This window comes from Lissotriton helveticus, chromosome 1_1 (assembly GCF_964261635.1).
Source record: "Lissotriton helveticus chromosome 1_1, aLisHel1.1, whole genome shotgun sequence".
NCBI lineage: Eukaryota > Metazoa > Chordata > Amphibia > Caudata > Salamandridae > Lissotriton > Lissotriton helveticus.
In genome coordinates, this window is record NC_136057.1 from 1,695,915,899 (window position 1) to 1,695,940,344 (window position 24,446).

A 24,446-nucleotide genomic window follows, 5' to 3' on the forward strand; every position below is an offset into this window, starting at 1 on the left:
GCACTTTCACATCCTTATACTTGTGTTAAAATTAGTTATGGGATATGTGCCTTATGACCATTCCTTTTATTAATGTAGGATCAAATTTAGGAAAAGGAGAGCCTTTTTGAAGGATTGTCATACGTGTAATTGACGTTTTCTAATACCAGATTGTAACATTTTTAATTCTGAATTGCTGAAAAGTCAGTTATGCAACATAGAAACACCTCACTTAACTTGTAACTACAGATTGCCTGGTCTGGTAGCTTTTATCGATTCATATACTCAAATATTCCCCACCAAAGAGCTAGGAGTCTCATCACATTTTACAATGTCTCATCACATTTTACAATCGCAAAACGTGAAAGACTTTAAATTATTTACTAGCACAATTGCCTTATTGGAAAAATCCAGCCTATCCTGTGAGTGCACTGAACTCCACTCCCAACCAGGGGCACCATACATTCGATTTTAAGCATGTGTGTGAAAGGATAGAAAGGGAGTGAGGATTCTATGAAAGATACCAATGCTAAAGAACTGTAGTTACAGGTAAGTAAATAGTTTTTTCTACAGCTTTGGATCTTTTCCTAGATTAACTTGTTTTAATCAGAACAGTAAATGGTATAAACCAGCGGTATACAATTATGACAGTGGAACATTGTAGGAAAGTGCCCCTTTACGACATGGTCAACCCCACTTTTTGCCTGGTAATTAATGCAATTTTGACTGAAGTGCACTGTAGCCACTAAGGGTCGTCTGGGCTTCCTGCATAGTGTACCTCATTTAGGTACACTACATAAAATGCCAGCTTCCTTCAAACATGCGAAAAAACGGCTCAATTTACTAGGAAAAAAGACAACGAACTGCCTGTCCCGATGCCGACTTTCTCCACATCCAGGCAAGTGCCTTGCATAACTGTGACAGCTCTTCTAGATGATTGCGCTTCACATATCGGCCGGTGGCTCTGCTTTGTAGAGAGCTGCCATCACGAGTCGGCCAATGGCACTGCTAAGTAGAGAGTTGCCATTCCTAGTCTAATTGAATGTACTGTCCCCACACCTTGGAGAGTGGTGCTGGTCTTAGCATGACAGTTGGTGTTAGCTGCTACTATTCATCTTGCTTTCACATGCTGAACAGGGGACATCCATTTTATCTGAGTGCCCAAACATTACGAACAACTGGTTTGTCAGTGATATGGCATGATTTATTTCTAATCCTTAAGATGAGGAAACACTGGTAAGGCATATGCAAAGATCTCACATCATGCTTTCAAAGATGCATCCGCTTAGATCTTGGGTGCCAAACCCTGCTGGCACAGAAACATCATTTCCTGTTGGGTTTCCATTTGTTAAACAAAGAGGACAGGACTGGGGCTAAAAGAGGTCCAGCATATGTGCCCTTGCAGCTAACGTGTCAAAAAGAGGTATGTAGATCCTGTATGGGAGTCCGGGTCTACCAGGAGGCAAGGTGGGGGAATGCTCCCTTAGGAGCAAGGGTTCTCACACACCCATTGGGTGTCATGCTTCATCATCAAGCAGCTACTAGTTGGGCCGGTCCTGCAGTTCCCAATGGGCCCTGCGTATCAGCATTGACAGAAGTAGGGGTAGGTTGGCAGCTAGAAGTGATCACGGACGACTGACCTTCGGTATGCCAGTGAGTGTCCATTCTGGCTCACACGATTGGAGTCCCTCATCCCTCGCGATATGGTTTCCCCCAGAAGGTATATTATATTTTTGAGTAATTTACTTAGGGAATGGTACTATCTGCATTCACTGGTCCCCATCCCTACATGAGTAGATCAGGATTATTGGTCATGATGAAATGCCATGATCTTTTAGACCGTAACCAGCATGACACATGTTGACCCTCTATTTCCTTATAAACACTATATAGTGCTGGAGTGGACTATTACATCCATCTCTCGCCCAACCACACGTTTTTAACCATAACAAAGAAGCCCAGTGATTAAATAGCATTTTGAGCTCCTTTATTTGTTTTTATTGCACATTCTTTCCAATCTACTTACTCATTCACACATTTCACCAACACACCTCCCTGTTCACATCAACAGAAATAAAAAAACTTTGTCAAACGGCCTCCTGGTAGGGCCAGTTGGGCATTGCAGCACCGGCCCAACGAGGAGCTGCACGATGATGACGCATGACACCCCTTGGGGTACGTGAGGGCCCTTGCTCCTAAGGGGGCATTCCTCCACCTTGCCTCCTGGTAGACCTTGACTCCTCTACAGGAACTGCATACCTCTTTTTGACAGGTTTCCATTTCTGACATTCTCCCATAGTCTTGCTGAGCGTGTAAGCCCAACTGATTTCCGTCCTCCGTGTGATTCTGTGCTTAAAAATCCAATTCCACAGGAGCAGGACTTGACCCCTGTCTGTTTGCTGACCTAGACCTCAAGATGAAGTTGGAGGTCCGCACCAGCGATGCTCAACTTTTGGGTTGACTCTGCATTCCATGGCATTGATGTTCATCTATGCTTTTTGGGGCAACAACAGTCCTTTTATGGGTAACTTGTGCAGGTGTGTGCCACAGAAGTCGTTAGACTAATCTGGCGTCATGACGAAATGTATATTTCGCAGCTGAAGCAAATGCTGACGTTGCCTCATTGAGAGCACCAAGGAATGGTTTATTTCTTCAAGTGCGGCATGACTGATCCTGTTGTTGAAAGAACCTTTAACCATTGCTTCATTGATCTACTTTCTCTTTACCCTCCACATTTGAAGGCATTAAAAGAAAATAAGAGGAATGTATGAATAAGCACATTGACATTAATGATACCTTCTAGATGTGCTGAAGTGAGGATTAAATCAGTGAATTTGTTCTACTAAAGGGACATCTACCAATCCCTGCTCACGTATTCACCCACAGAAACTAGATGTGATTAGATGTGTTACGCAAAAACATCTGTTTAGAATGATTCCACAGTCTGTGGGAAAGCTGAACGCAGGCTTCTGTGGAGGTCCTTCCTGTGCTTCTGACTTCCCTTAAAGTATTCACTAACGTAGGGAAAGATGTCATTCCATTTGTGTCTGAGGAAGGTTTCCATTGACGCCATGCAATTTGTGAAGATTCTCAGATCGGATTTCTGTCTGAAGAGTAGCCATTTGAAATGGTAATGACAACCACCCACTTTGAATCGCGTAAACTTGCAGTAATTGTGGTGGATGGAGATATGTAGGTATGAGTTATCGAAGCCTACATTCTAGCACAGTGATGGCATGAAACAACTGTTTCGTGAGGTACTCATTCAGCTGATGCTGGTTTAGAATTGGATGCCATTCTTGTGATTTTGCCTCGCAAGAAAGAATCCGGTATAAAACGTTTTGTTTCCCTGGAATTGGCAGAGGGATCAAGGGGGCCGTTCTATTGCATGGGGAGGATTTCTTCTTGGAGCAGAGGAAAATGTTGGTTTGGCTTTTTAGAAGGTGGCGCCTGTGAGGGCCTCTCAATGAACTGGAACAGGTGACCTTGCTCCAAAAGTCTTTTTACAGTCCTTTATTGTAAATTGGCCACAATATACTGGGCCACTGAAGTGTGGGGTGTGGTGGCCAGTGCCAGTTGAAAGTTAATAAAATCTAGAGGTATTCTGCAACTTGGTTTGGTTGCCTTCCTTACATTTGTCTATTGTACGATGAGCTAGAAGAAGCCCTATATTACAAAGGGATATAGTACTCCTTGTGGCAGTATGACTTCTGCAGTTGTTGTGTCTGATCCAGATGAGGTTATAAACCTCCGTAGTAAGGGGAGTGGCCTAGTCTTGTGTTGGCACTAAATGGCTGTCGTCAACCATTTGTAAGACACAAAGGATCTGGCAGTCTCTGTGTCCAACTTAACGTTCTGTAAGTATTGTTCACATAGCGGCTAAAGAGAACCTGTCCTTCGACAGGGCTTACTGTGGGAACCTCTTTCAAAATGATATCCAGAACTAGATCCCAGGTACACCATCTAGTGGTGATGCTCTCTTTAGCCGCTATGTGAACAATACTTACAGAACGTTAAGTTGGACACAGAGACTGCCAGATCCTGTGTGTCTTACAAATGGTTGACAACATCCTTTTAGTGTCTACACAAGACTAGCCCACCCCCCTTACTCTGGAGGTTTATAACCTCATCTGGATCTGCCACAGCAACTGCAGCGGTCATACTGCCACTGCTTACTGCATCTGCTCAGAAGTTGTTTACCACGACAGATGCTCTCCTCCTGCAGTTATCCCTGACGTTGGCCTCTTTGAGACCTATCTGAATACAATATACAGGAGATTTCCTTCCTGGACAGAACAGGATGCATTATTTTGGGAGGGAGTGAGGTGGCGGGGCCTGGGAGGAGTGTATTGATGTCCATTGATTATCTCTGCTGGGGAAGTGCCTCCGTGCCCCTACTTCAACTGCTTTAACTCTGAAGGTCCTCCACGAGTTCAATGAACATGCACAGAGTTCCGTCATCTTTATGATCACAGCCAAGGCCCATCAGATCTGGTTTGCGGAGCACCTGAATTTCCATCAGTGGAAGGAATCTGGCTCCCTCACAGGCAATACTTTTTGTTCCCTCCCTGGACTATCTCTACTTGAGTGCAAAGTGCTTGAGTGGTTGATCTTTGCTTATCTTAGCCTCTCAGAAAATCCAGTTTTCTCTTGGTTTCCTGGAAATTAATTTCTTGGTCATAATAAAGAAGAACTAAGCTGTTTCTGTCATTCAACATTAACCAATAGAATAATGGCCCTTGTTTGTGTGGTGACCAAAATATGTCTTCAGGTACCTCACAATTATATATTCAAATTGAACATGCAAGACCTGTTTGACAGCGATATGCTGGGGAGACTTTCTTCACCCTCTAATAAGGTCATCAAACGACATCCGATTGGCTTGTGGTCAGATGAACAAAAACCTTTTTCTTTATTTTCTTAAACACTAGTCATTTGGAACTTTGATTTTCTGTTACCTAAAACTACTGTCTTGGAAACGCCGTTTTTAGTTGATACTAATCTTAGATTTATTAGCAAGCTGCATGCCCTTTGTGCTTCTGACCCATACACCATTTGTCATCAGAGTAATTACTTCTCTGATCTCATCATTTCTCATCACAAATAGGTAAGTGTACTTCATTTGACTCTCTTCCTGCACTCACATGTTTTTGTAGCCAAAATGTTTTCTGTAATATAGAAGTGTTTTGTGCCCTTTTTTCTCTGACCAGTTCGTTGTCGTATTTGTCTTGTTGCTGCAGTCAGTGTGACCGTCCCTGTATCCAACATTAATTTTTGTCTGTGCTCGTGGCTAAAAGCTTGGTGGCTCCAAAGTTGTTTTCCCGATTATGTGAATATCTAATATCTGTAGGTCGACAAATTAGTCTGCTTTAGTTGCATGATGCAGGAAATGTGCTCTTCATTAATCAGTCTTTTAAAGTGTGTTTTCTTAGATGTTGGCTTTTCAAAGCTACCCCACCTTTGGCTTCATTTGCTGTTGTTTCTCTTGCTGCAAACTCTTCCCATTGTTAGGGATAGTAGATAGATAGGACACAGGAGCAGGTTAATGTTATCTCTGTAGTATGGCTGAGCTGCCCTTTTAGCAACACCCACACGTGCTTCTGCCATCAGTCTGATCCTTCCACTGAGTTGAAAACTGTGAGTCCTTTTGGAGATAAAAGTGGACTGTTGATGTTTACTTTATGTGCACAATACAAGTGTGTTGTAGAACTCTTATAAATCGCTTTGAGAAGCAGTTTCTTGTCCCACAAAGAGGTGGCAGACTACCTTTGGTTGGGAAAGGGATGAGCTTTGAGGTTTGAGTGACGGTCACCTTTATACCACCAGACGTTATCCGTGTCCTGACAATGTCCTTGAGGCATAGGCTTAGCTGAAAATCTCATGATTTCTATGAAGGCCAATTCACCTATGGTTCATCCCACTCATAAAATAAAAATTGCAGGAGCCACACGTTTTCGTTTGCAGGCTCCATTTTATGAGAGAAACTGCCTTTAACACATGAGCTTCATCAAAATTCCAAAACATCTGTGGGGAATGCAGTTAAGCTCTAGCTGTGAACGTGTTGCCCTTGTTACATTCAGTACTTAGGTACATGGATAGAGTTATACAGTTATCTGACACAAATATGTCCGTATAAAACTAATAATAACCTGATTTATATTGTTTGCACTTGGCGCAGTGCTTCTGCTTTTCCAAAGCTCTACAAATAGCATGTGTTAGTACCAACCTCAGAAGGCGGAAAGTTAGTTTCAGCTTATATGTAAATAAGCCCAAATTATTTTGCTACCTATTCAATGTCCTGTATTGTTTCTGTGTTAAAAAGAAATCTACTAACAGAAGTCAAGCTGCTAAATAACATCGGGAGTAGAGACATACTTGGTTCATCTGGCCTCACCTGGCAGCCAAAAGCTTTTAAATATCTGGGCTTAGATTTTGAGAAAGACTTAATAACAACCCTGAAGGTGAATGAGGGCCTAACATTAACAAAGATCTCTGCGTTATTAGATAGCTGGTCGCCCAAGTTTTTGTCCTGGTGGGGTAGGGCTGAGACCCTTAAAATGATGTGCACGCCTCTGGTTAATTACCTGGCTTGCATGCTCCCAATGACTTTTTCGGACGAATTCATCAAAAAAGTGGATAGGTTGTTTTGAGAGTTTCTGTGGCGAGGGAAAAAAGCCAGGATATCATTGAAAAAGTTGCAATTGGCAAAAGAAAAGGGCGGCCTGGGCTTACCCTCGTTCAGGAACTACCAGACGGCTTTCCTTTGTAAGCAGGGGGCTCTTTGGCTAGTTGATTCTACATCCTATACTCCAGTATGGTTATCTATTGAACGATCATTAATGGCACATGCACCCCTCTCGGCTCTCCTCAGCATGGACTTGACCCATTTTCCTCACTCCAAATACATCCTACTAAATACCAGAAGGGCACTCCTCAGGCTTGACCAGTCCCATAAAACTGATTCGGTGATTAAGAAATCTACCCTACTCTCGATATGGCATAACCCTATGTTTCGGATAGAGGGGAAAACCCTTTATTGGGAGTTGTGGGCTAAACATGGTATCCATATGGTGAATGACCTTTATGAAAATGGTATGCCCATACCTTTTTCGACACTGCAAGAGAAATTTAATTTGCCACCCATAGAATTCTATCAATTCTTGAAACTGAAAGCCGCTATCTCTAGGCGTGCCCTCACTACAGATTTACCATGGCTATTGACACGTCTTCGGCTACTGTACCATGCTGACCATTTTGTATCCAGAATATATAAATTGCTCCTCCCCCTGCCCAAGAAACCACATAAGTTAATGGAAAGCAAGTGGGAGTCGGAACCTAACTCGACAGGTATATCAATAGATTGGGAGGTAATACACAACACTGCATTATCAAATAAGGTGTCCCCGATTCTATGTCAAACGAAATACATGTTGCTGAACAGAGTTTTCTGGACCCCTCAGAAGCTGTTTAAATGTAATCTGAAGGACACGCCTAATTGCTGCAACTGCCAGGCAGCACCTGGAGACCTGGCGCACATGCTTTTTGATTGTTCCCTATTAAGATCATTTTGGCTAAGGATATTTGCATATATTCAACAAGTATTTGGAATCTCACCCGTTCAGGAATTTGTATATGTCATTTTGGCCCCTTTAGAAGCACAATTACCTGACATACATGACCGACACCTGCTAGATATCATGTTGACATTGGCGTGCAAGGTCGTTCTCTGTAAATGGAAAAATGTTGCTGAAGTCAACTTTAAAATATGGCTGGAATGGCTTTCCTTCTTGAGAGGGGCGGACAATCCGGCACTACAGTTGGCCACATGGAAGCCTTCTAACAAAAAATTGTGGTCCTACTTGGACGCGTCATCCTCCCACTTTGAGCCTCCGTGATACAAACTTCAACAGATTGTCTGTCTTTATAGAATTCAGTCTCTCTGTTTGGCCCCATTTTTCCACGTTTAAATGCTTTAAATGCTTTCCACGCTTGAATGCTTTACTGTGTACTTATTGTTGCCTGCAATGTGACCCGTGCTTCTGTAAACCGATTGCTACTGATATATTGATACATCTGTCCTTTTTCTCTTCTTCCTCCTTTTTCTCTTCTTCCTCCTTTCCTTTCCCTATTTTTTCTCTGTTCATTTGATTATTGTAGGCGTCATTGTGCCAATACTGCATCCATATATGTATTGGAAGATTTATTGTATTGTCCTTGCTTTCATTTTCTCCAATCTTCAATAAAAAAGATTTGAATAAAAAAAAAAAAAAAAAAAAAAATCTACTGACAATCTTTTTCCTCTCTCTCGGTCTAAACAGGAAGAAGAGCCTTCTGCTCAGTGCCTCCTGTCTGATGAGGAGATTGCTAAAGCGACAGAAGTCTGGACGAAGGGCTTGTCTGCGTGTCCAAGGATCCGCCAGCGGCACCACCCGATGTAAGTGGTATTGAAGCAAAACCGTAGCCCAGGGATTGCAAGGCTGGGAAACAGCCGAAATAGTGACTTATCTGGGGCTTTGATCATATGGCATTTTAAATGGAAACCCCAATGAGCCTTCTCAGTTTTCTGGCAATAGATCTCTGAAGAAAATTGCCCATTTGACAATGTAAAAATCCAGTCTGTGTCACTTGGTCCTCTGCTCCACCTTTTGAAGAGAGGTTTCCCTGATGAAGGTTGTAGTTATGGGCTGGGGAGTCAACTGTGTTCTTCAAACATGTGGCATATTTATTCTGTGTTCAGTTCAATCTGTCTTGGTTTTAAAACGTGTGCCTTCTATTTTGTTTTTGCCAGAGCCTGTTTGCTTTATGAAATGTTGTTTATGTTGTGGAATAAAGTGTGCATATTTTATATTGCTCTCAACCTAGTTTTTAGCTATATTTGAGGCAGTTTGCTTGGACATTTTAAAAGGTAATCCAAGACTCTTTTTTTTGTTTTCCTCGAAGGGCATTCTCCTTATATGCCTTAGCACCACACTTGTGGCCAGTTGGTCAAGGATCTGAATCGCAACGCATTTCTGTCTTCATCTAAATCATTTTGAGTGAGGGATCTGCTTCCCCTGCGGGTCTCACTCTAGTGTTCAATGAACTGCCCCTTTCAGAACCTATTTTGAGACTGCCAATGAGGGGTGGGGATTAGTTTGTGTCTATCACTGTCTCATCCTTAATGTAGGCTACTCGTTCTTTCCAAGGCCCTTTCTCCTCCTACTTGCAATACCTTGCACCTACCTGTTATGTATTTGTACCACGTGTAACCCTCTTTCATGCGTTATTGTGCTGCGGACTGCCTAATTTGTTAATACCTTTGTATTTGGCCTCGATTTAAGCTAAATCGATCCTTATTTGAATTTTCCTCTAAGGGCCTTCTCCTTACCAGCCATAGCACAATGCTTACTGCCAGTATGTTGAGGGGTCCATTTTCCTGAAATACCATCTGAGTGAGGGGTCTGCTCTATGTGTGAGTTTTGCTCTAGTGTTTATTGTACCACACTTTTGAGACTTTTGAGCCCTTTGAGCCCCTCTTTAGTAATGGCTGCTGCACGGTCATGCCAAAAGCAAGCTTGTCCGCACCCAAACGCTGCCAGCCATACTGCCTCCATTCACTAATACATGTGATTCCACCCTCTCTGCTCTAGGTGGTAAGTATTTTCATTCTTTCTCTTACTGGTCGCTACCCCTCAATTGTGACACAAAAATGAAAACCATTGTATTACCTGTAACTACACACAGTTAATTAGCTGCCTTTCCAAAAAGCTCAGTGGACCTTTTACAATGCCATCCCTCTACATTAATGACATCTACACAGTGATAATTTCAGAACTGTACTGTGAGAAGTTGGCCTGGTATATGATGTTCATTATTCTAGTGAGCACATTGCACCAGTCCAAACAACCCTTATGGTGATGGTTGTAAAGTCAACCTTCTAGACCAGCTATCCTAGTGGTAGCATGGACAAAAGCAGTCTTAGGCTAAACTCAAGAGGGCATGTGAAGCCAGCTGTTTTACCGTATGCAAACCTTTTAATACAAAATGAAAGGACACCACACAGGTTATATATTCAAAATATATATGTATTTATTTATAAATAGATCCCCTTAACTCTTTATGAGCACAGGAGCACAAGCGTATAACAAGGAACTTACTATAACAAACAAAAGTTGCACAAATATGGATAGGCCCTGGTGGCCCGTAAAACCATATACTAAAATAGTGGTATAAGTACCACGTCACGAACAATGGTAAGGCCTAGGGCCTTGGAAATCGCTGGGGCTAGACTGGACTAACAGCAGTTAGGACGTGGGAGGCCCACAGGATGCGGGTGCAGTGTCTAAATGCACACGCATGCACCAATAGAAGTCAATGGGTGCGTAAAGTTAGAAAGTTGCAGATTGGGAAGTCTTCCGACTGGACTAGAACTTAACCACTTTAAACTAGGACACTAGGGATGTAAATCTCTACAGGAGCACCGCAGTACTTGCGTTACCTCACCCACAGGAAGCGGGTGTATAGGTGTCAAAGTGTGTTGGGTTTCGTCGTGGAGTTCTATGGAGCCTTGGAGAAAAGATGCTGCAGGCGACCAGGAGAGAAGAGTCCGGTTGGATCCAAGGGTGGATCGAAGATGTAGAGTACCTGAAAGCAGAGGGGACAGAGTCTGGTCACTAGCCAGTGACCAGGAAGGAACCAGGCGATGTCGGGTTGCAATCAGGTGATGTCGTGAAGCTTGTCTCCGCTGCCACGTGGACCAGGAGGTGTCGACGACGACCAGGAGCTGGGCACGGACTGTCCCACAAAGGTTCTCGCTGAAGGCGGTGTCGGTTCTCGATTCGGAATGAACAGGCCTTTGCGAATGCAACCCAGGCAGGAATCGAAGATGGCTTCTGGATCAGACCAGCAAGGTCTGATGGACTGCTCCTTTTCAGGGGAGCAATGGCCAGTCTTGAGCAACCAGACCAGCGTTGAAAATTCAAAGGTTCGTCGTCACAGAGGCCACTAGCCAACGGGCAAGTGACCAGACAGACGCGTCGAGCAGGATAATGCAAAAGGGCCCCACGCAGCACTCGGTGAGTGTGGAGAGGGGATCTTCGGTGCAAAGGATGCTCGGGGCTGGGGCTTCTCAATCCCCAATGCACAGCTTCGAGGGTGCCTCAGGAGCTACACAGAAAGTACTTCACTGGCTTTCCAAGATGGCCGGTCCCACGTCTCTCGTTGCCTCCACGGGTCTCAGCTTTGCTGTGGCTGTGGATAGGGCTGTTGGATGTCTGGAAGTCTGGTTCTTGTCAGGCTCTGTCGTTCGAGCTCCGGCGGAGCAACAACAAAGCAAACCGTTGAGCGCTTGATGGTGCCTGCTTGTACAGGGTGGTCACTCCTTGACCACAAGGGAGATTCTTCAGTCTTCTACGTCGAGTAGGATGTCGAAGGGTCCAGGGTTTCGTATCAGAGTTTCAGTCAGGATTATCTAAAGTCTTGGGACACAGCTCCTACCTTTATACCAAATCAAGGGGCTGGATTACCTGCTAGGTCCCTCCTATGGGTGGGACTCAGGAAGGGGGTGGTTACACCCCTTTCCCTTTGTCCAGTTTCGTGCCAGAGCTGGGGCTGGAGTGCCCCAGCACCGGTTTGAACTGGACTATGCATGGGACACCTTGTGTCCCCCAGGCAGTGTCTCGTTTCATTCAGCCCTCCCTGCCCTAATCCACTATCTCCTGTCTGGGGTGGTGCTAGCACCTCCCTGTGACAGGAAACCTATTGTCCAAGCCTCCCTCGCTGGAAGGGCTCCCAGCAGCAGGAGGTCAGACTTGTGTCTGTGGCAGCAGCATCCATTTTGTGATGCTGAGGCTCTGGTTAACTTTAACCGGGATTAAGGAAAGTAACATGTCTTCTCCCTCTAGAAGGGTGGAATGCTACCCCCGTCGGCAGAACTGGCGGGGGTAGTATTCCAAAGCGTATAACACCTTACACGACATGTTTTGATAAAGCCAAACCAAAGTTAGCAATAACCGCGAGGATTATAATGCACTTAAGAGTATATGGTATGGCAATATCCTAGAACAGCTATAAGGACATAATTCCGAAAACTGCAGACAGGCTCAGCTCATGCTAGAGCACCATCTCACATAAAACCAAGCATTCTGCCTCCAGGATTGTTAAGGCCTGCCATAGGAGTGACTTATAGGTGCATATGTGTCTAGATATAAATTTAGATATAGTAATACTATACCTAAGCAAGGGGTGATTACACGACCTTGCCCCAGCTGAGTGATCTGCCAGTTGTGTCAGTTTGGATGGCCAGCCAGGGGTGGCAAAATATATGCTGCACCCCCTGGTAGGTCTTGGGTGCACCTATGCCCTGGGTACCTATAGTACACTGTACAGGGACTCATAAGAGTGACCCAAATCCCAATTGGTGATGTACCTAAAGTACATGGTGCGAATTTAGAGAGAGAACAGCAGGGCTGTGGGTCTGATTCGCAGGCCCACAGCCACATTAAGTTGGAAACCAGTGAAGCAAAAAGCAAAAAATTGGGTGACCATAGGATAGGAGACCCTACTCTCCTACATGTACTCTAAGCCGAAGAAGAAATAATTACAAGACGTGTAGTCTAGGAAGAGCCAGAAGGCTTACAAAGATGATAAAGGGGCTGACTTGACATCCCTCTAAGACCGAGGCCTAATGGAGGCGCCTCTAAAGTTCAGTAATTTCAAAATACTGCATGACCGTCACTGGTCTCTGCATAAACTGCATCAGGCCCATATTACCCCTCATTCCAACTGCTGCCGTTGTAGCCAACTGGTAGTGGATATCCTCTGGGCCTGTCCAAGCATCCCCAGTCATTTATACTCCCTACAGAAGGCATTTCTGCATGACACCGACTCCATCAACTGTTTCACCTCCCATGGCTGCTTAAGGCTTGCATCTTCACTGACCACTGCAAAATGCAAATCTATTACTCCACCTCTGATATCGGATTGGTACGAGGCAATGGCGTTGTTTGCCACCTTTGGAAAATCAGTCAACAAAGGGAATGATCAGTTGATTGAATTCAACTCTATCTGGAACCCTTTTCTTGAATACCTAGCCCCAGACACTCACTAACACTGGGCTTGCCCTGCTTTTATGGTGACTGAGTCTCTGACATGTGTTACGTTCTCGGTGGGCTACGCCAGAGGGCATTACTCAAATCTAATGTATGCTGTTATGCGCGGTTTCTGTTCGTTTTCTGTAGCCATACAATGAGTAGTGGATTTATTCGTTGGGTGGGTCCATGACAGGGGGAGCCTCTGTATGGTCTACAGTTCTTTTTTGTAGGAATCTGGTTCTGGTTCTTTGGTGTATTTATTCTTTTCCCCAGCTATGAGGAATACATATTACTTCTATGTTTGTGGATAACTTGCATGCTTGTCTTCTCACATATCCAGAATGTATTCAATATATTCAAACACAAAACCATTTTATATACTCTCTGCTTTTAAACACCCGTTGGAAATAGCGGGATTTCGTGAAACCCACATGCTAGACGTCTGCTGCTTAAAGCAAACCTGACTCCACAAGGCCGCTACCTTCTAGACTTGATGATGAATTCATGCCACCAGCTGCTCTCCCTTAATACACATTTGCAGCAGCAATATTGAGAATTAAATGCCTTTAATTTACAAAAACCTATTTAAACTTGAACTTTCTCAAAATACTTACAAAGTAATAATCCTTGATTGTGAATGCAAACTGGAGCCATCTTAGTTTAACATTTATTTGAGTTTACCATACACCTCCATATTAGACTGAACTGGCTCATGCCATCATAGATAATTTTGCATTAAACAACGTCATCTTACATTAGGTGTTTTAAATTACTGGCCAGACTAACTATCAATTTATTCAAAAAATTGCCTAAAAGACCATGAAGTCTATAATGTTTCAGTGATGAGCACTGAACTCTCTTGCCTAGCAGGTGAGATACCATTTTTTGCACTGCTGACATTAAATGTGATGCAGTGCTTTTGCCCTGGACAGACCAACTTACAGCATGTCAATCACTACATTTTCTTCTCCCTAAATCCAAAGTTAAAGTGAGAAATTGGAAATATCGTTTACCTCCCGGAGGTTGTTGGCACCATTCCAACCTCTTATTATCCCCTAAGCCGTGATTTAGGGGACAGGCTGTCTTATCTTTTTGGCACCATGCCTGCCACATCAGATCAGGCTCGAAATGAAATCTATGGTTCACCCCAATCATGCAAAAGTAAAACTAGGAAAAACAAGCATTTGCAATGCAATAGGTCTCGCATTAGGAAAGTTTGAGCTATTGGTATTGTAAATGACACATTTTTTATTTATGTTTTGTTTTTGAAAATAGCAAAATTAATAGCTTTGCCATTTACAATGCCAATAGTTATAACTTTTGCAAATGTGACACCTATAGCATTTGTAATGCAATATGTGTTGTATTTACGTGACTTAGATGTATTGATATTACAAATAACAATGGCTTTTAATTTTTTCAAATAATTAATACTTAAATAAAAGTTATTGTAATTTATAATGGCAATAGCTTAAACTTTTGTAAATAACTTTTGCGAAGATTATGTTCAGTGTATTTTATTGTGACAAAATCCAAGAACAGAAGTGAAATATTAAATTTTTTTGTGGCATTTGTAATAAAGCTTGAAACATTGAGAGAACATATTTGAATCAGTTGTTGTTGAATGGTTGCACAGATTGATGCTGTGGTGGCGCCGAGTGATGTTGTGGTTCCCCCGAGTGATGCTGTGGTCGTGCGATACAGTGAGGGCGATAGATAGCTAGAGGGAGGGCCAAAGATAGAGTGAGAGCGATAGATAAATAGAGTGAGGGCGATAGATAGATAAATAGAGTGACGGCGGTAGAAAGATAGACAGAGTGAGGGCGGAACGAGCGATAGGAGGTCAGGAGAGCGAAAAGGAAAATGAAAGTACAAGAGGGAGGGCAGACTGGAACGAGAGAGAAAGGAGGGGTGAATGGAGTAGAAATGGAATGTGGGACCAGGGAGGGAGGACATAAAATGAATAAAATAGGAAGGTAGTAGGGTGGGAAGGCAACAGCCTAGGACAGAGAGAATGTTGGGAGGAATGGGATGGTGCAGAAGAGGGGAGAAAGGGGGGAGTAGAGAGACGGAGGGGGAGAAACAGATTGTGAGAATGAGGGATGATAGAAGAGGCAAAAAGAAAGGAGGACGGATAGAGAGGCTGAGGGAGAAGGATTGTCGTAGAGATTATCCAGGAGAAGAAACAATGGAATGTGAGAAGATGGAGGGAGGGGGTGGAGAGAAGTAGAGAGAGAGAGAGATGGCAAACAAGCAGGGAAGAGGGTCTGTGGTGAAAGATAGAGAAATGGGAGAAGCAGGAAGTAGAAAGGGTTTGGTAGCAAGGGGGAGGGTAGGAAAAGAATAATAGATGAAGGTAGAAGGGCTGAAAGGGAACAAGATATGTAAAAAGGACTTTCTCTTTGATGGTGTCAGTCATGAGGAGGATAGTGATTCCCATCCCAGGGATTAGCCATCCAATCACAAAAGGAGCAAAACATAAACAACAACAAAAACAGTCAACCTCTGCAAATGTGACCGTGAGAAGTTAAAGATTAATCACAGTGAGAAGCATTTTAAAAAATAATCTGCCACAAAAATCCAAAAACGTCAAAGAAAGCATTCTTATGAGGACGCCCTTCCATTCTCTAGTCGTATGGTGTAAAATCTGAGCCGCTGATCATCCAGGGCTGAGTGGGCTCTTAGGTTTTGCACCCAGCAAACATGAACTACGGAGAATCCCCCACCTGAATGATGGGGGAATAATGTCATCATGTCAATCTATGAAATAGTAAATCCTGCGAAGTAATGTAGCAGGAAGTTATTTTGCACCGGACAGGACCGAGGCTCTGTTAAGACACCAGTAGGTACACACGTAGGGCGCCAGTAGTATACGGGTACACACAGTTTGTAGCAACAAGGCTAGTAGCACCAATGAGAGTCAGAAGCTAAAAGCCACCAGCACAGGCCACCGCCCTTACCCTACCTACTGACCAGGCGCAAACGCTGATGATCCTCAACTCTCACCAGCTGCTTAGTGGGGAGGAATGTTTAAACTTTTCTCAAAGTGTGGCTGTTATTTGTCTCATGTGTAGCTGTAGTTAAGTCCACTGTACATGCGAAGGAGCCAGCTGCGAAGGGAGTGCGAGCTGAACCGCGTTTTGGCTGCAGTGATCCCTCACCTCCGGCCTGCTCTTCTTCGGCTGTCACATCCGAGCGGACAGCGGTGCTTTTAGATTCCGAGGCTTCAGCCGTTTTACTCCATATTAACTATGAATTTTTTTATGTCGCAGTTTTTGGTTTTCTAGTTGAACCCTGACACATTGTCACAGGCGAACTGGTTCATAGGGTCAGCGCTGTGATGAACCGGTGATCCCTTCTTGCGAATAGTTAATAGTTTTATAAAGTGCTCCCCTGACCAGGAGTAAATGAGGGGCGCACAACAGCTAGAGCAGCTGTGCGCATGCGCTGTACACAAATGATGGTTTGTTGTGTGGACCAGGCAGGGTCAGTCTCAAACGATCTGCTGTGAAGGATTCCTGCGCCTCACACGCCACACCACACTACGCCCCCCCCCCCTCCCCAAACCAATGGGTGCATCTTTCAATTACACTCTGTTCAAAGAGGAAAACAAAGGGAGATGGCTTCACGTGTGGCTTATTAGGGGCACTTTCTTAACTCTTTGTAGAACGACAGACCGCTTATCCCCAGAAAAGTCAATTGCCTCAGAAAACACTCCTCACACCTGTACTGGTAAAAGGTAAAAGACTCAGAAAACCACAAGAACCCTACTCTGCTTTCTTCAGACAACAGCTCCTTAATGGGTTCTCAAAATCTGACCACCGCAAAAGTCCTAAGCTGGACACCGCAAGTAAGCGTGCAACCTAACTATTGTATTTTATTAATCGGAGTAAAGAAGTGCGAGACTTTGGTGGCACCTACCAGCTGCTCCCGCGGGACGGCGGGCTCACGGGCATTCCGAAAGAAAAGAGGAAATGTTGAACAAGTTCCCGCTTCCCGCCGGGCCGCCGCGCTGCCTGCGACGACCCGGAAGCGGTTGGGCAGCCGGCCAATCGCAGCGCGGCCCCAACCGGAAGTCCCGCCCCCATCGCGGCGCGAGAGAGAAGCCACTGTCCGAGGAGCCCCGAGGGCTCCTGATCGAGTCCCGGTCCCGAGATGGGGGACCGGGTGAAGAGCGGCCGGGCGCATGAAGAAGGCGGGGCTCTCATGTGGTGAGAGTGCCCCGCAAAGCGCAACCGCCGCCCGAGAGGCACGCCGAGCACCGCCAGAACAGGTGAGTGTGTTACGGAGGAGGAGGGGTGAGTGGGGGTGGGGTGTGCGCGTGTGTCTGTTGTAGTGTGTCTGTGCGTGCGTGTGTCTGTCTGCGCGTGTGTCTGTTAAAGGGGGGTGCGTGTGTGTGTGTGTGTATGCAGTGTGTGTATGTGCGCATGCGTGCGGGAGCCTTTCTGTGCATGGGAATAGCAGGGACGGCGACGCGACGTGCGCGCTCACGAGATACAATCGCCAGGAGGACAAGCTCGTCACAGTCTGCTGTCTACATTCCCCGGAATCCCTGGAAAGTGGCGACATAAGTTGTCTCCCTAGACAGCAAAAGCTTCGCTTTTGCTTTCGTCTAGGCGAGACCTAAAAAGAGCTGAGAGGCAATGGAGGCTGAACTATGCACAGGATGTCAACCTGCAATATGTTGATGCACTAGTTGAATATAAACGACATATACATTGGGCAAAGTTTGACTATTTCTCCTCCTGTGTTAGTTATGCCTCTAGTCCAAGCAGTAAACTCTTCAGGACTATTGAGAATTTGGCAGCTCTAATAGCATGTCAAAATCAAATTCTCCATCACTGGAATTCTGCAATGATCTCTCAGAATTTCTTTCCTCACTAAAATTGAGACTACCCAGCCTCATTTAAACTTGAGAATTTGTTTCACTTTAGGGCAATCACTCGAGTTGCGAGTTGGCCCTTCCTCTCTACCACCCAAGAAGTATTTTTGTTCAGATAAATCATTTCACATGAATTACCAGAAATATTTTTAATCTAGACCCTCTGATTCATCTGGCTACCTTTATCAAGCCAGGGTTATGAAACCTTTAACCCCCACACATTATCCCTAGTGTGACCAAGTTGTGCAATCCCTCTTTGAAGAAAGAAGCTTAGCAATGGAAACCATGATTAGGCCACTTTTAAAAAAGCCAAATATTTCACCTTCAGTTTCCACTCATTTCTGGCATCTTTCTCTGCTACCTTTTTGCCCCATGTCCTAGAGAAACTGGCCTTTAATCATCTACAATTATTCTTAGAGGCCAGCAACCTTCTCTGTCTATTACAACAGGCTTTAGATCTTGCCACGGCACAGTACTGGTGGTGACCATAGTTCTAGGTGAGCAATTCTTATCTGTTGCCGGTGGAGGTGTTGCTCTGCTCATCTTACTAGACTTGTCAGCAGCATTCATCTCCTTCAAAGATGCCATACTCCGGTCAAAAATCCAAGAGTTAGGGTATGACCTACAATCCTTGAAACCGACTCAATCTTTCCTCACCCCTCGAACTCCAAACCTCTTTCTTCGTCCAGCCCTAAACCTATTAGCTGTGGTGTCCATTCCGTGCAATCCTGTTGGTACTCCTATTTAACATCTGTTGTACTCTTTTGGGATTACTTCTCCAATCCAAAGAAGTCCTCTTCTTTTTTTATACTGACGATGACGATACACAAATCATATTTGGATCTTTCTGGCAACCTTCAGACTATATATAGCAGGAAATCCTCCCAGCATTACTCTTACTGTGGTGTGCCACTGGATGGCTGTAGTAACCTGGCTCTATATAGTTGTCTAAAAAGAGGTACAGTGTGTAAAGAGTCCAGGCAAATCCCAGTTGGTTTACAGAGGCACAAATGACACCCCAAATGCTCTATTTTGTTGTAGTGTGGGCGAGCAGTTATGCATATCAGAGGGTAGTACTAAGCATTTATTGCACACACAAAGGCAGTAAATGAGACACTCACACAATGAAGAAATACAACACCAATTTATAAAAATAACACATACTTATGAATTAAGAAACCATGATCATCGGAATCAGGTAAGTACTTTTCAAACTAGAAATGTGAACTGTTTTCAAAAATTGACACAGTCCAATTTTTGGGAGTCAATGTTATTCTATGAAGGAAAAACATGTACAGAATTACGGCACTTAACAACGACGTACATAACTGTTCTCCAGCCCTTAAATTATGGGGCAAGGTCCAAGGCAGCAACAACAGCTCACTTCAGGAGGCACTGGGGCGGCGGGGTTCAGAGGTGCTTTACAGCATTGGGTGCCCTATTCACTTCAGTGGAGATCTGTCAGGTTGGAAAAAGTAGGGACGGGGGGGGGCATTCCAGTTGAACCCACAGAGGGGCTCGAACCTTGAGATGCTTGGGCACGTAGGGGCACCATTGGTTCACTTCTCGGGCTGTGGGACTTGGGTGCAGTGATGTCTTTTGGCTTCGGGTTGCATGCTTGAGACACATATTTGGAGGGGGCCTGCAGAAAGAGCCTGCAGGCAGCGACTGAAGGCAAGTCTAGGCAAACACAAGGGTAGGCTCAGCCTTTGAGGGTCTCAATACCCCTTTGGCACTATCACCACTCTCGGACTCAGGCTGTGGGGTGCGGGTGCAGAGGCACTTTGAGGTGGCAGCAGGTGGAGGGTTTTTCTTTGTCTTGTTTTTGCAGAAGAGGGGCAAAAAGGACAGCTGGGGGTCATTCTCGATGTGGGTCTCACTGTCCCTGAGGTCCCTTGACATGCAGGTTGGTCTTCCTCGGCGTTGGTGTGTGGACTGGGCACAACAAACCTTGGTTGCTGCAAGGGATTCGATACCCAGGGTATTTGTGCTGTGCTGCTCCGGTTAGTCCTGGCGTCCCACACTTGGCGGGAGGATGAATCTAACCTGTAGGATTACGGTGACTTCTTCATGGGCAGATTCAGGGTTGCTAGTCCCGGTTAGCGGCAGGACCGTGATCTGGACCTTGCTTCTTTGGTGCCTGCGGCTGCAGGGCAATAACTCCTCTACTCCAAGGGAGTTTCTCTGGTGTTTGACACAGCACTGCCACCCCTCTGGGTTTTTTGGAGTCTGCACAGTGGCAGGACGGGTCAGTTTTTTCCACGATTGTCTGGGAAAGCAGGCAGGCTGGCAGGTTTAGCATCAAGTTAGTCACTGTTGCTCTGTTCACATAACAGCACACTTCTGTGTCCACTTCTTCTCATTGTCTGTCGAAATTTGAAGTCCTGGTATCAGGGGGTCCCCTAATTACTCAATTTAGGGGGTTAAGGGCAGTGAGGGGGTAGTGGCCAATGGGCTACATACCAAGGGTGTCAGTACACTCCCTGGATGACCACTTACTTTAGGGAGTGAGTCTCACCCTTTACCAGAATACCTAATTCCACCACACACAAGATGGTGCCATCACTAACTTTCTAGAGGTGTGTCCAGCCTGGCAGTGTAACACGCCTCCTGCATATCTAATTTTTCTGCCTGTCCTGGTGCCAAATGGCCCCGGGGCAGGGGGTGCCACTCCCCTGTCTGGGTAAGCCTTGGGTTGCATCTTAAAGGCTGCAGATGCCTTTGAAACCTCCTGCCTTGATATACTGATTTACTACCCTTCCTGGAGGAGGAGATTTAAATACCTGTCTCTAGAGGAGGCATTGTTTCTGACCTCTGAGACCTGAACTTTCACCTCCCAAGGGTCGGAAACTCGTCTGTGGTGGCAGGCTGGACTGGACCAGTCAGCCAGCAGACTAGTAGGGTTCAAGGAGTACCTCTAAGGTTCATGTATTAGTAAATCCATCACTGGAATCAGTGTGGGTTTAGTAATATGAGGTGTTTGATTCCAAACACCATAGGTTTTAGTGAAGCCATTATGTAGCTGGGAAACTCGTTTTGACCAGTGCCCAGTACATACCTTAAGATGGCTTCCCTGCTCACATGCAGGTTTGTCCTCACATGTGCTATAATGCACCCTGCCTTGGGGCTCCAAGGCCTGCTGTAGGGGTGACTAACATATAGTCAACACAGTGTCTTTCGCATGACACACAGGAGTGTGCTATGTCGTGTTTTCAAATATGGTTTACACCATGTCACACAGTCTGAAATGGCAGTCTGTGTGGAATTTGTGTGTGGGTACCTAAGTGCGGCATAAGCTATGCTGCATACCGTAGCTCTTTAGTACACATGCTTTAGGCACCTGTGGTACCATTTACTAGGGACTTACAGGGGTGCATAGGGCATAGTGGACAAATTAGACATAACCTTGTTTTAGGAGTGGAGCACTAGCACTGAGGTCTGGTTAGCACACCTCAGTGCACTGTCAATTCAGTTGAATGTCAGCATCTAGTAGCTAAAAAAGAGGCTAAAAGTGGGGGGATAACTGCAGCAAAGGTTTCCTACACTGGCCACCAACTTTCTAATTCCCACACCTACAAAAACTGAGCTACTTCTCACAAAAGTGTTATCAACAAATGGTGTCCTTCCAGCTGGCAGACATATTGGGACCCCCCTTCTAATTCTTTGCAGAGTTGTACGAAACTTAGATATCTACATGAACCCCCAACCTATCACTTGAGGACTCGGCCCAGATGTATATAGACTTCCGTTTGGATTTCCTAATAGCACATTTTTGCAATTCATTATTCGGAAATCGCTAACAACTAAGTACAACAGTGTATTTTACACTGTTAGCGATTCTCAGTAGGTCGCTATTGAGCCACCTCATTAATATTCATGAGGTAGGTCGCAATTTGTGACGTATTGGGAATCGCTAAAATCACAAGGAAGGTGGCTTGTTAGGGCCAGCAGACCACCTGTTTGTGTTTGCTTCTGAATAAAGCATTTTTTTTTATAAATGCAGCCCTTTTCTTTAAAAGAAAACAAGATGAGTTAAAAGCAAAAATAAAAAGTTTTCTTTTTAATTTTTTTAACAGTCGTTTTAACAGTCGGCCGCTACCTAATACCTAAGTTTGTGGATGTCAGTCTCTCTGCAAGGTGCGTCTCTATAAAGTTCAGTTATGCCGGGTGCTGGGACAGATTTGTGGCTTGGTGTGAAGTCCATAATATGGACCCTTAAAAGCCAAATTGTTGGGTGTTATATTGATTGTTTTCTCTTTGGCCTAGCAAGGTCTTGCAGTGGTCACCAATAAAAGGATATTTATTGGCTGTTGTGGCTTTTTTGTGTTTACCTTACCAACCGTCCTTGTTTAATTCTCTAAACTGTTTGTGATGCCACTGTAAATCTTAATTTGGTCCTCTTCAGGCCTATTCACAGTTGGTGTCTCCTACACTTAAAACTGTCATCTCATCGCGATCACTTAAGCTCATTGCATGAGGGCGCTCCAAGCTCTCTTGGTGCAGCTGCCCTAACCACTTTTTTCCCCAAGAAAGTGTTGACGACCAGGATGGCCTTGTTGCCAAAAAGTCTGTGAACCCTTTTAATGTTAGTCCTCCATAACCCTCCCAACATTCTTTGCTACTCCTTTGCCCTCGAAAGAGGAGGAAAGAGTCCATCGGCTATACCCCAAAAGAGCCTTTAGCTTTTACATCGATCACACCAAATACCATCCAGTGGACGAGCAACTTTTTGTGGATTCTCCGGCACAAAGAAAGGAAGGGCAGTGCTGAAAAGGACTTTGTCAAGGTGGATAGTCCTCTGCATTAAGATCTGCCACGCATCTGTTAAGAGGCAGCCTCCAGAAGGAATGAGGACTTACTCCAACGAGTCCAGGGGTGCTACCACAGTGTTGGCATGTGGAGTGTTTGTTTTTGACACCTGCAAGGCCAGGGTGTGGGCATCATTACACACTTTCACAAAGCAATGCTGCCTTCACAGCCTGGTTTGACAGGAAGGGTGTTTCACCTCTTCAGTCCTTAGGAATTTCTTGGTCTGAGTCCACTCACTAGAGCTTCCACCTTGGGAGGTACTGCTTTGGTGTCTATTTTAAAGATGATGAATCTGTAGTTTTGAGTGTCCAACAGAAGAATAAGTTACTCACCTCCAGTAAGATTCTTTCTGGTAGAGACAATCCAACCGCAGGTTCCTCACTGACCCCGCCACCCCCACTTACCTGCGCAGTGAAGTGCTCTCTTTTTACCGTCTAAAAAAAAAAAGAATTCTGAATTAGAAATCTGCCCTTTAGTACCAAGAATTGCTTTGTTGTCCACACCAAGGGTGCGTAGAGTCATTTGGGTCTGCTCCATCACTTATGAGGCGGAGCAAGGTCAGTGCAGAACCACACAGCTCCACAGAGCAGTGTGCGGGAGCACTGCTGTGAAAACTTCCTGATCCAGTCAGGCACCTGGGGGGGATATTACAAAGGCAAGGAATAGGTATAGTATTCACCAGAAACCGCTTTACCGAAAGTAAGTGACTTGCTCATCATGGTCCGGGAAAAGTAAGTAAGACATAGTTCTGTTTAAAGTGCACTGTGAATCCCCAACATCTTTAAGAGGGAGAAAGAGTTCAGTTCTTTTTTTCTCTAGGAAATGTTTTTGTGGATAAAAATGCATACAGCTCCAAGAGGGACAGTATACGTTTATTTGTTTACTTAAAATGCAAGCTGAAAACATGGTATATATGCCCTGCCCCTTCAAATGGCTATTAGTTATGTTAGTGAGTACTTGGCCCCTAAAAGAGTTTATAAATGTATTCTTAACCTGTTGTTTCTTCTATAAGAAAGACTGGCTCAGTGACAGCTGAGCCATTGATTGTATGTTTTGCATCTGCCCCTTCTTTATGTGGATTCCTCCTGATTTTCTGTTATCTTTTGGTCCTCCCTAGCCTCCCACTGGAGAATGAGAAGAATATCCTTATTACCAGTGCCCTGCCCTACGTGAACAATGTGCCCCATCTCGGCAATATTATTGGCTGTGTCTTAAGCGCTGATGTCTTTGCAAGGTAGGTCTAACCTGACATGCTACTGGCAGCAACTGCACAAGAGCCTCCCTGCTGGCACAGAATGCTCATTGTGACTGATGGTGGGCACTCATTAATTTGACAAAACACACATTTTCCATGCTTCACCTCTCTTCTGTTCCATTTGACCAGGTACTGCCGCCTGCGCAACTGGAACACCCTATTTGTATGTGGCACAGATGAGTACGGCACAGCAACAGAGACAAAGGCGATGGAGGAGGGGGTCACACCAAAGGAGATATGCGACAAGTATGCTGCCATCCACACCCAAATCTACAAGTGGTTTGACATCTCCTTTGACTACTTCGGCAGGACCACCACCCCTCAGCAGACAACGTGGGTACCACTAGACTGGTGTGCTCTGTAGCGGGTGAAGGATGTGTAACCGCTCCACTGTTGGCGTGTGTGCTGGGCAGCAGGTTTGGATCATGGGGATATCACCAGAAATAAGTTT

The 24,446-nt window shown here is 44.9% G+C and overlaps 1 protein-coding gene across 2 annotated transcripts in view; it reads left to right on the forward strand.

The window, feature by feature from the left end:
• LOC144831395 (methionine--tRNA ligase, cytoplasmic-like) overlaps nucleotides 1-24,446 on the forward strand; it is a 179,760-nt gene that overhangs the window by 63,539 nt on the left and 91,775 nt on the right. For both annotated transcript variants that reach the window (XM_078688991.1, XM_078688990.1), the window contains exons 7-9: nucleotides 8,298-8,413; nucleotides 23,858-23,974; nucleotides 24,125-24,328. In XM_078688991.1, the coding sequence (XP_078545117.1) occupies nucleotides 8,298-8,413; nucleotides 23,858-23,974; nucleotides 24,125-24,328 (437 nt within the window). The remainder of the gene's footprint in view (nucleotides 1-8,297; nucleotides 8,414-23,857; nucleotides 23,975-24,124; nucleotides 24,329-24,446) is intronic.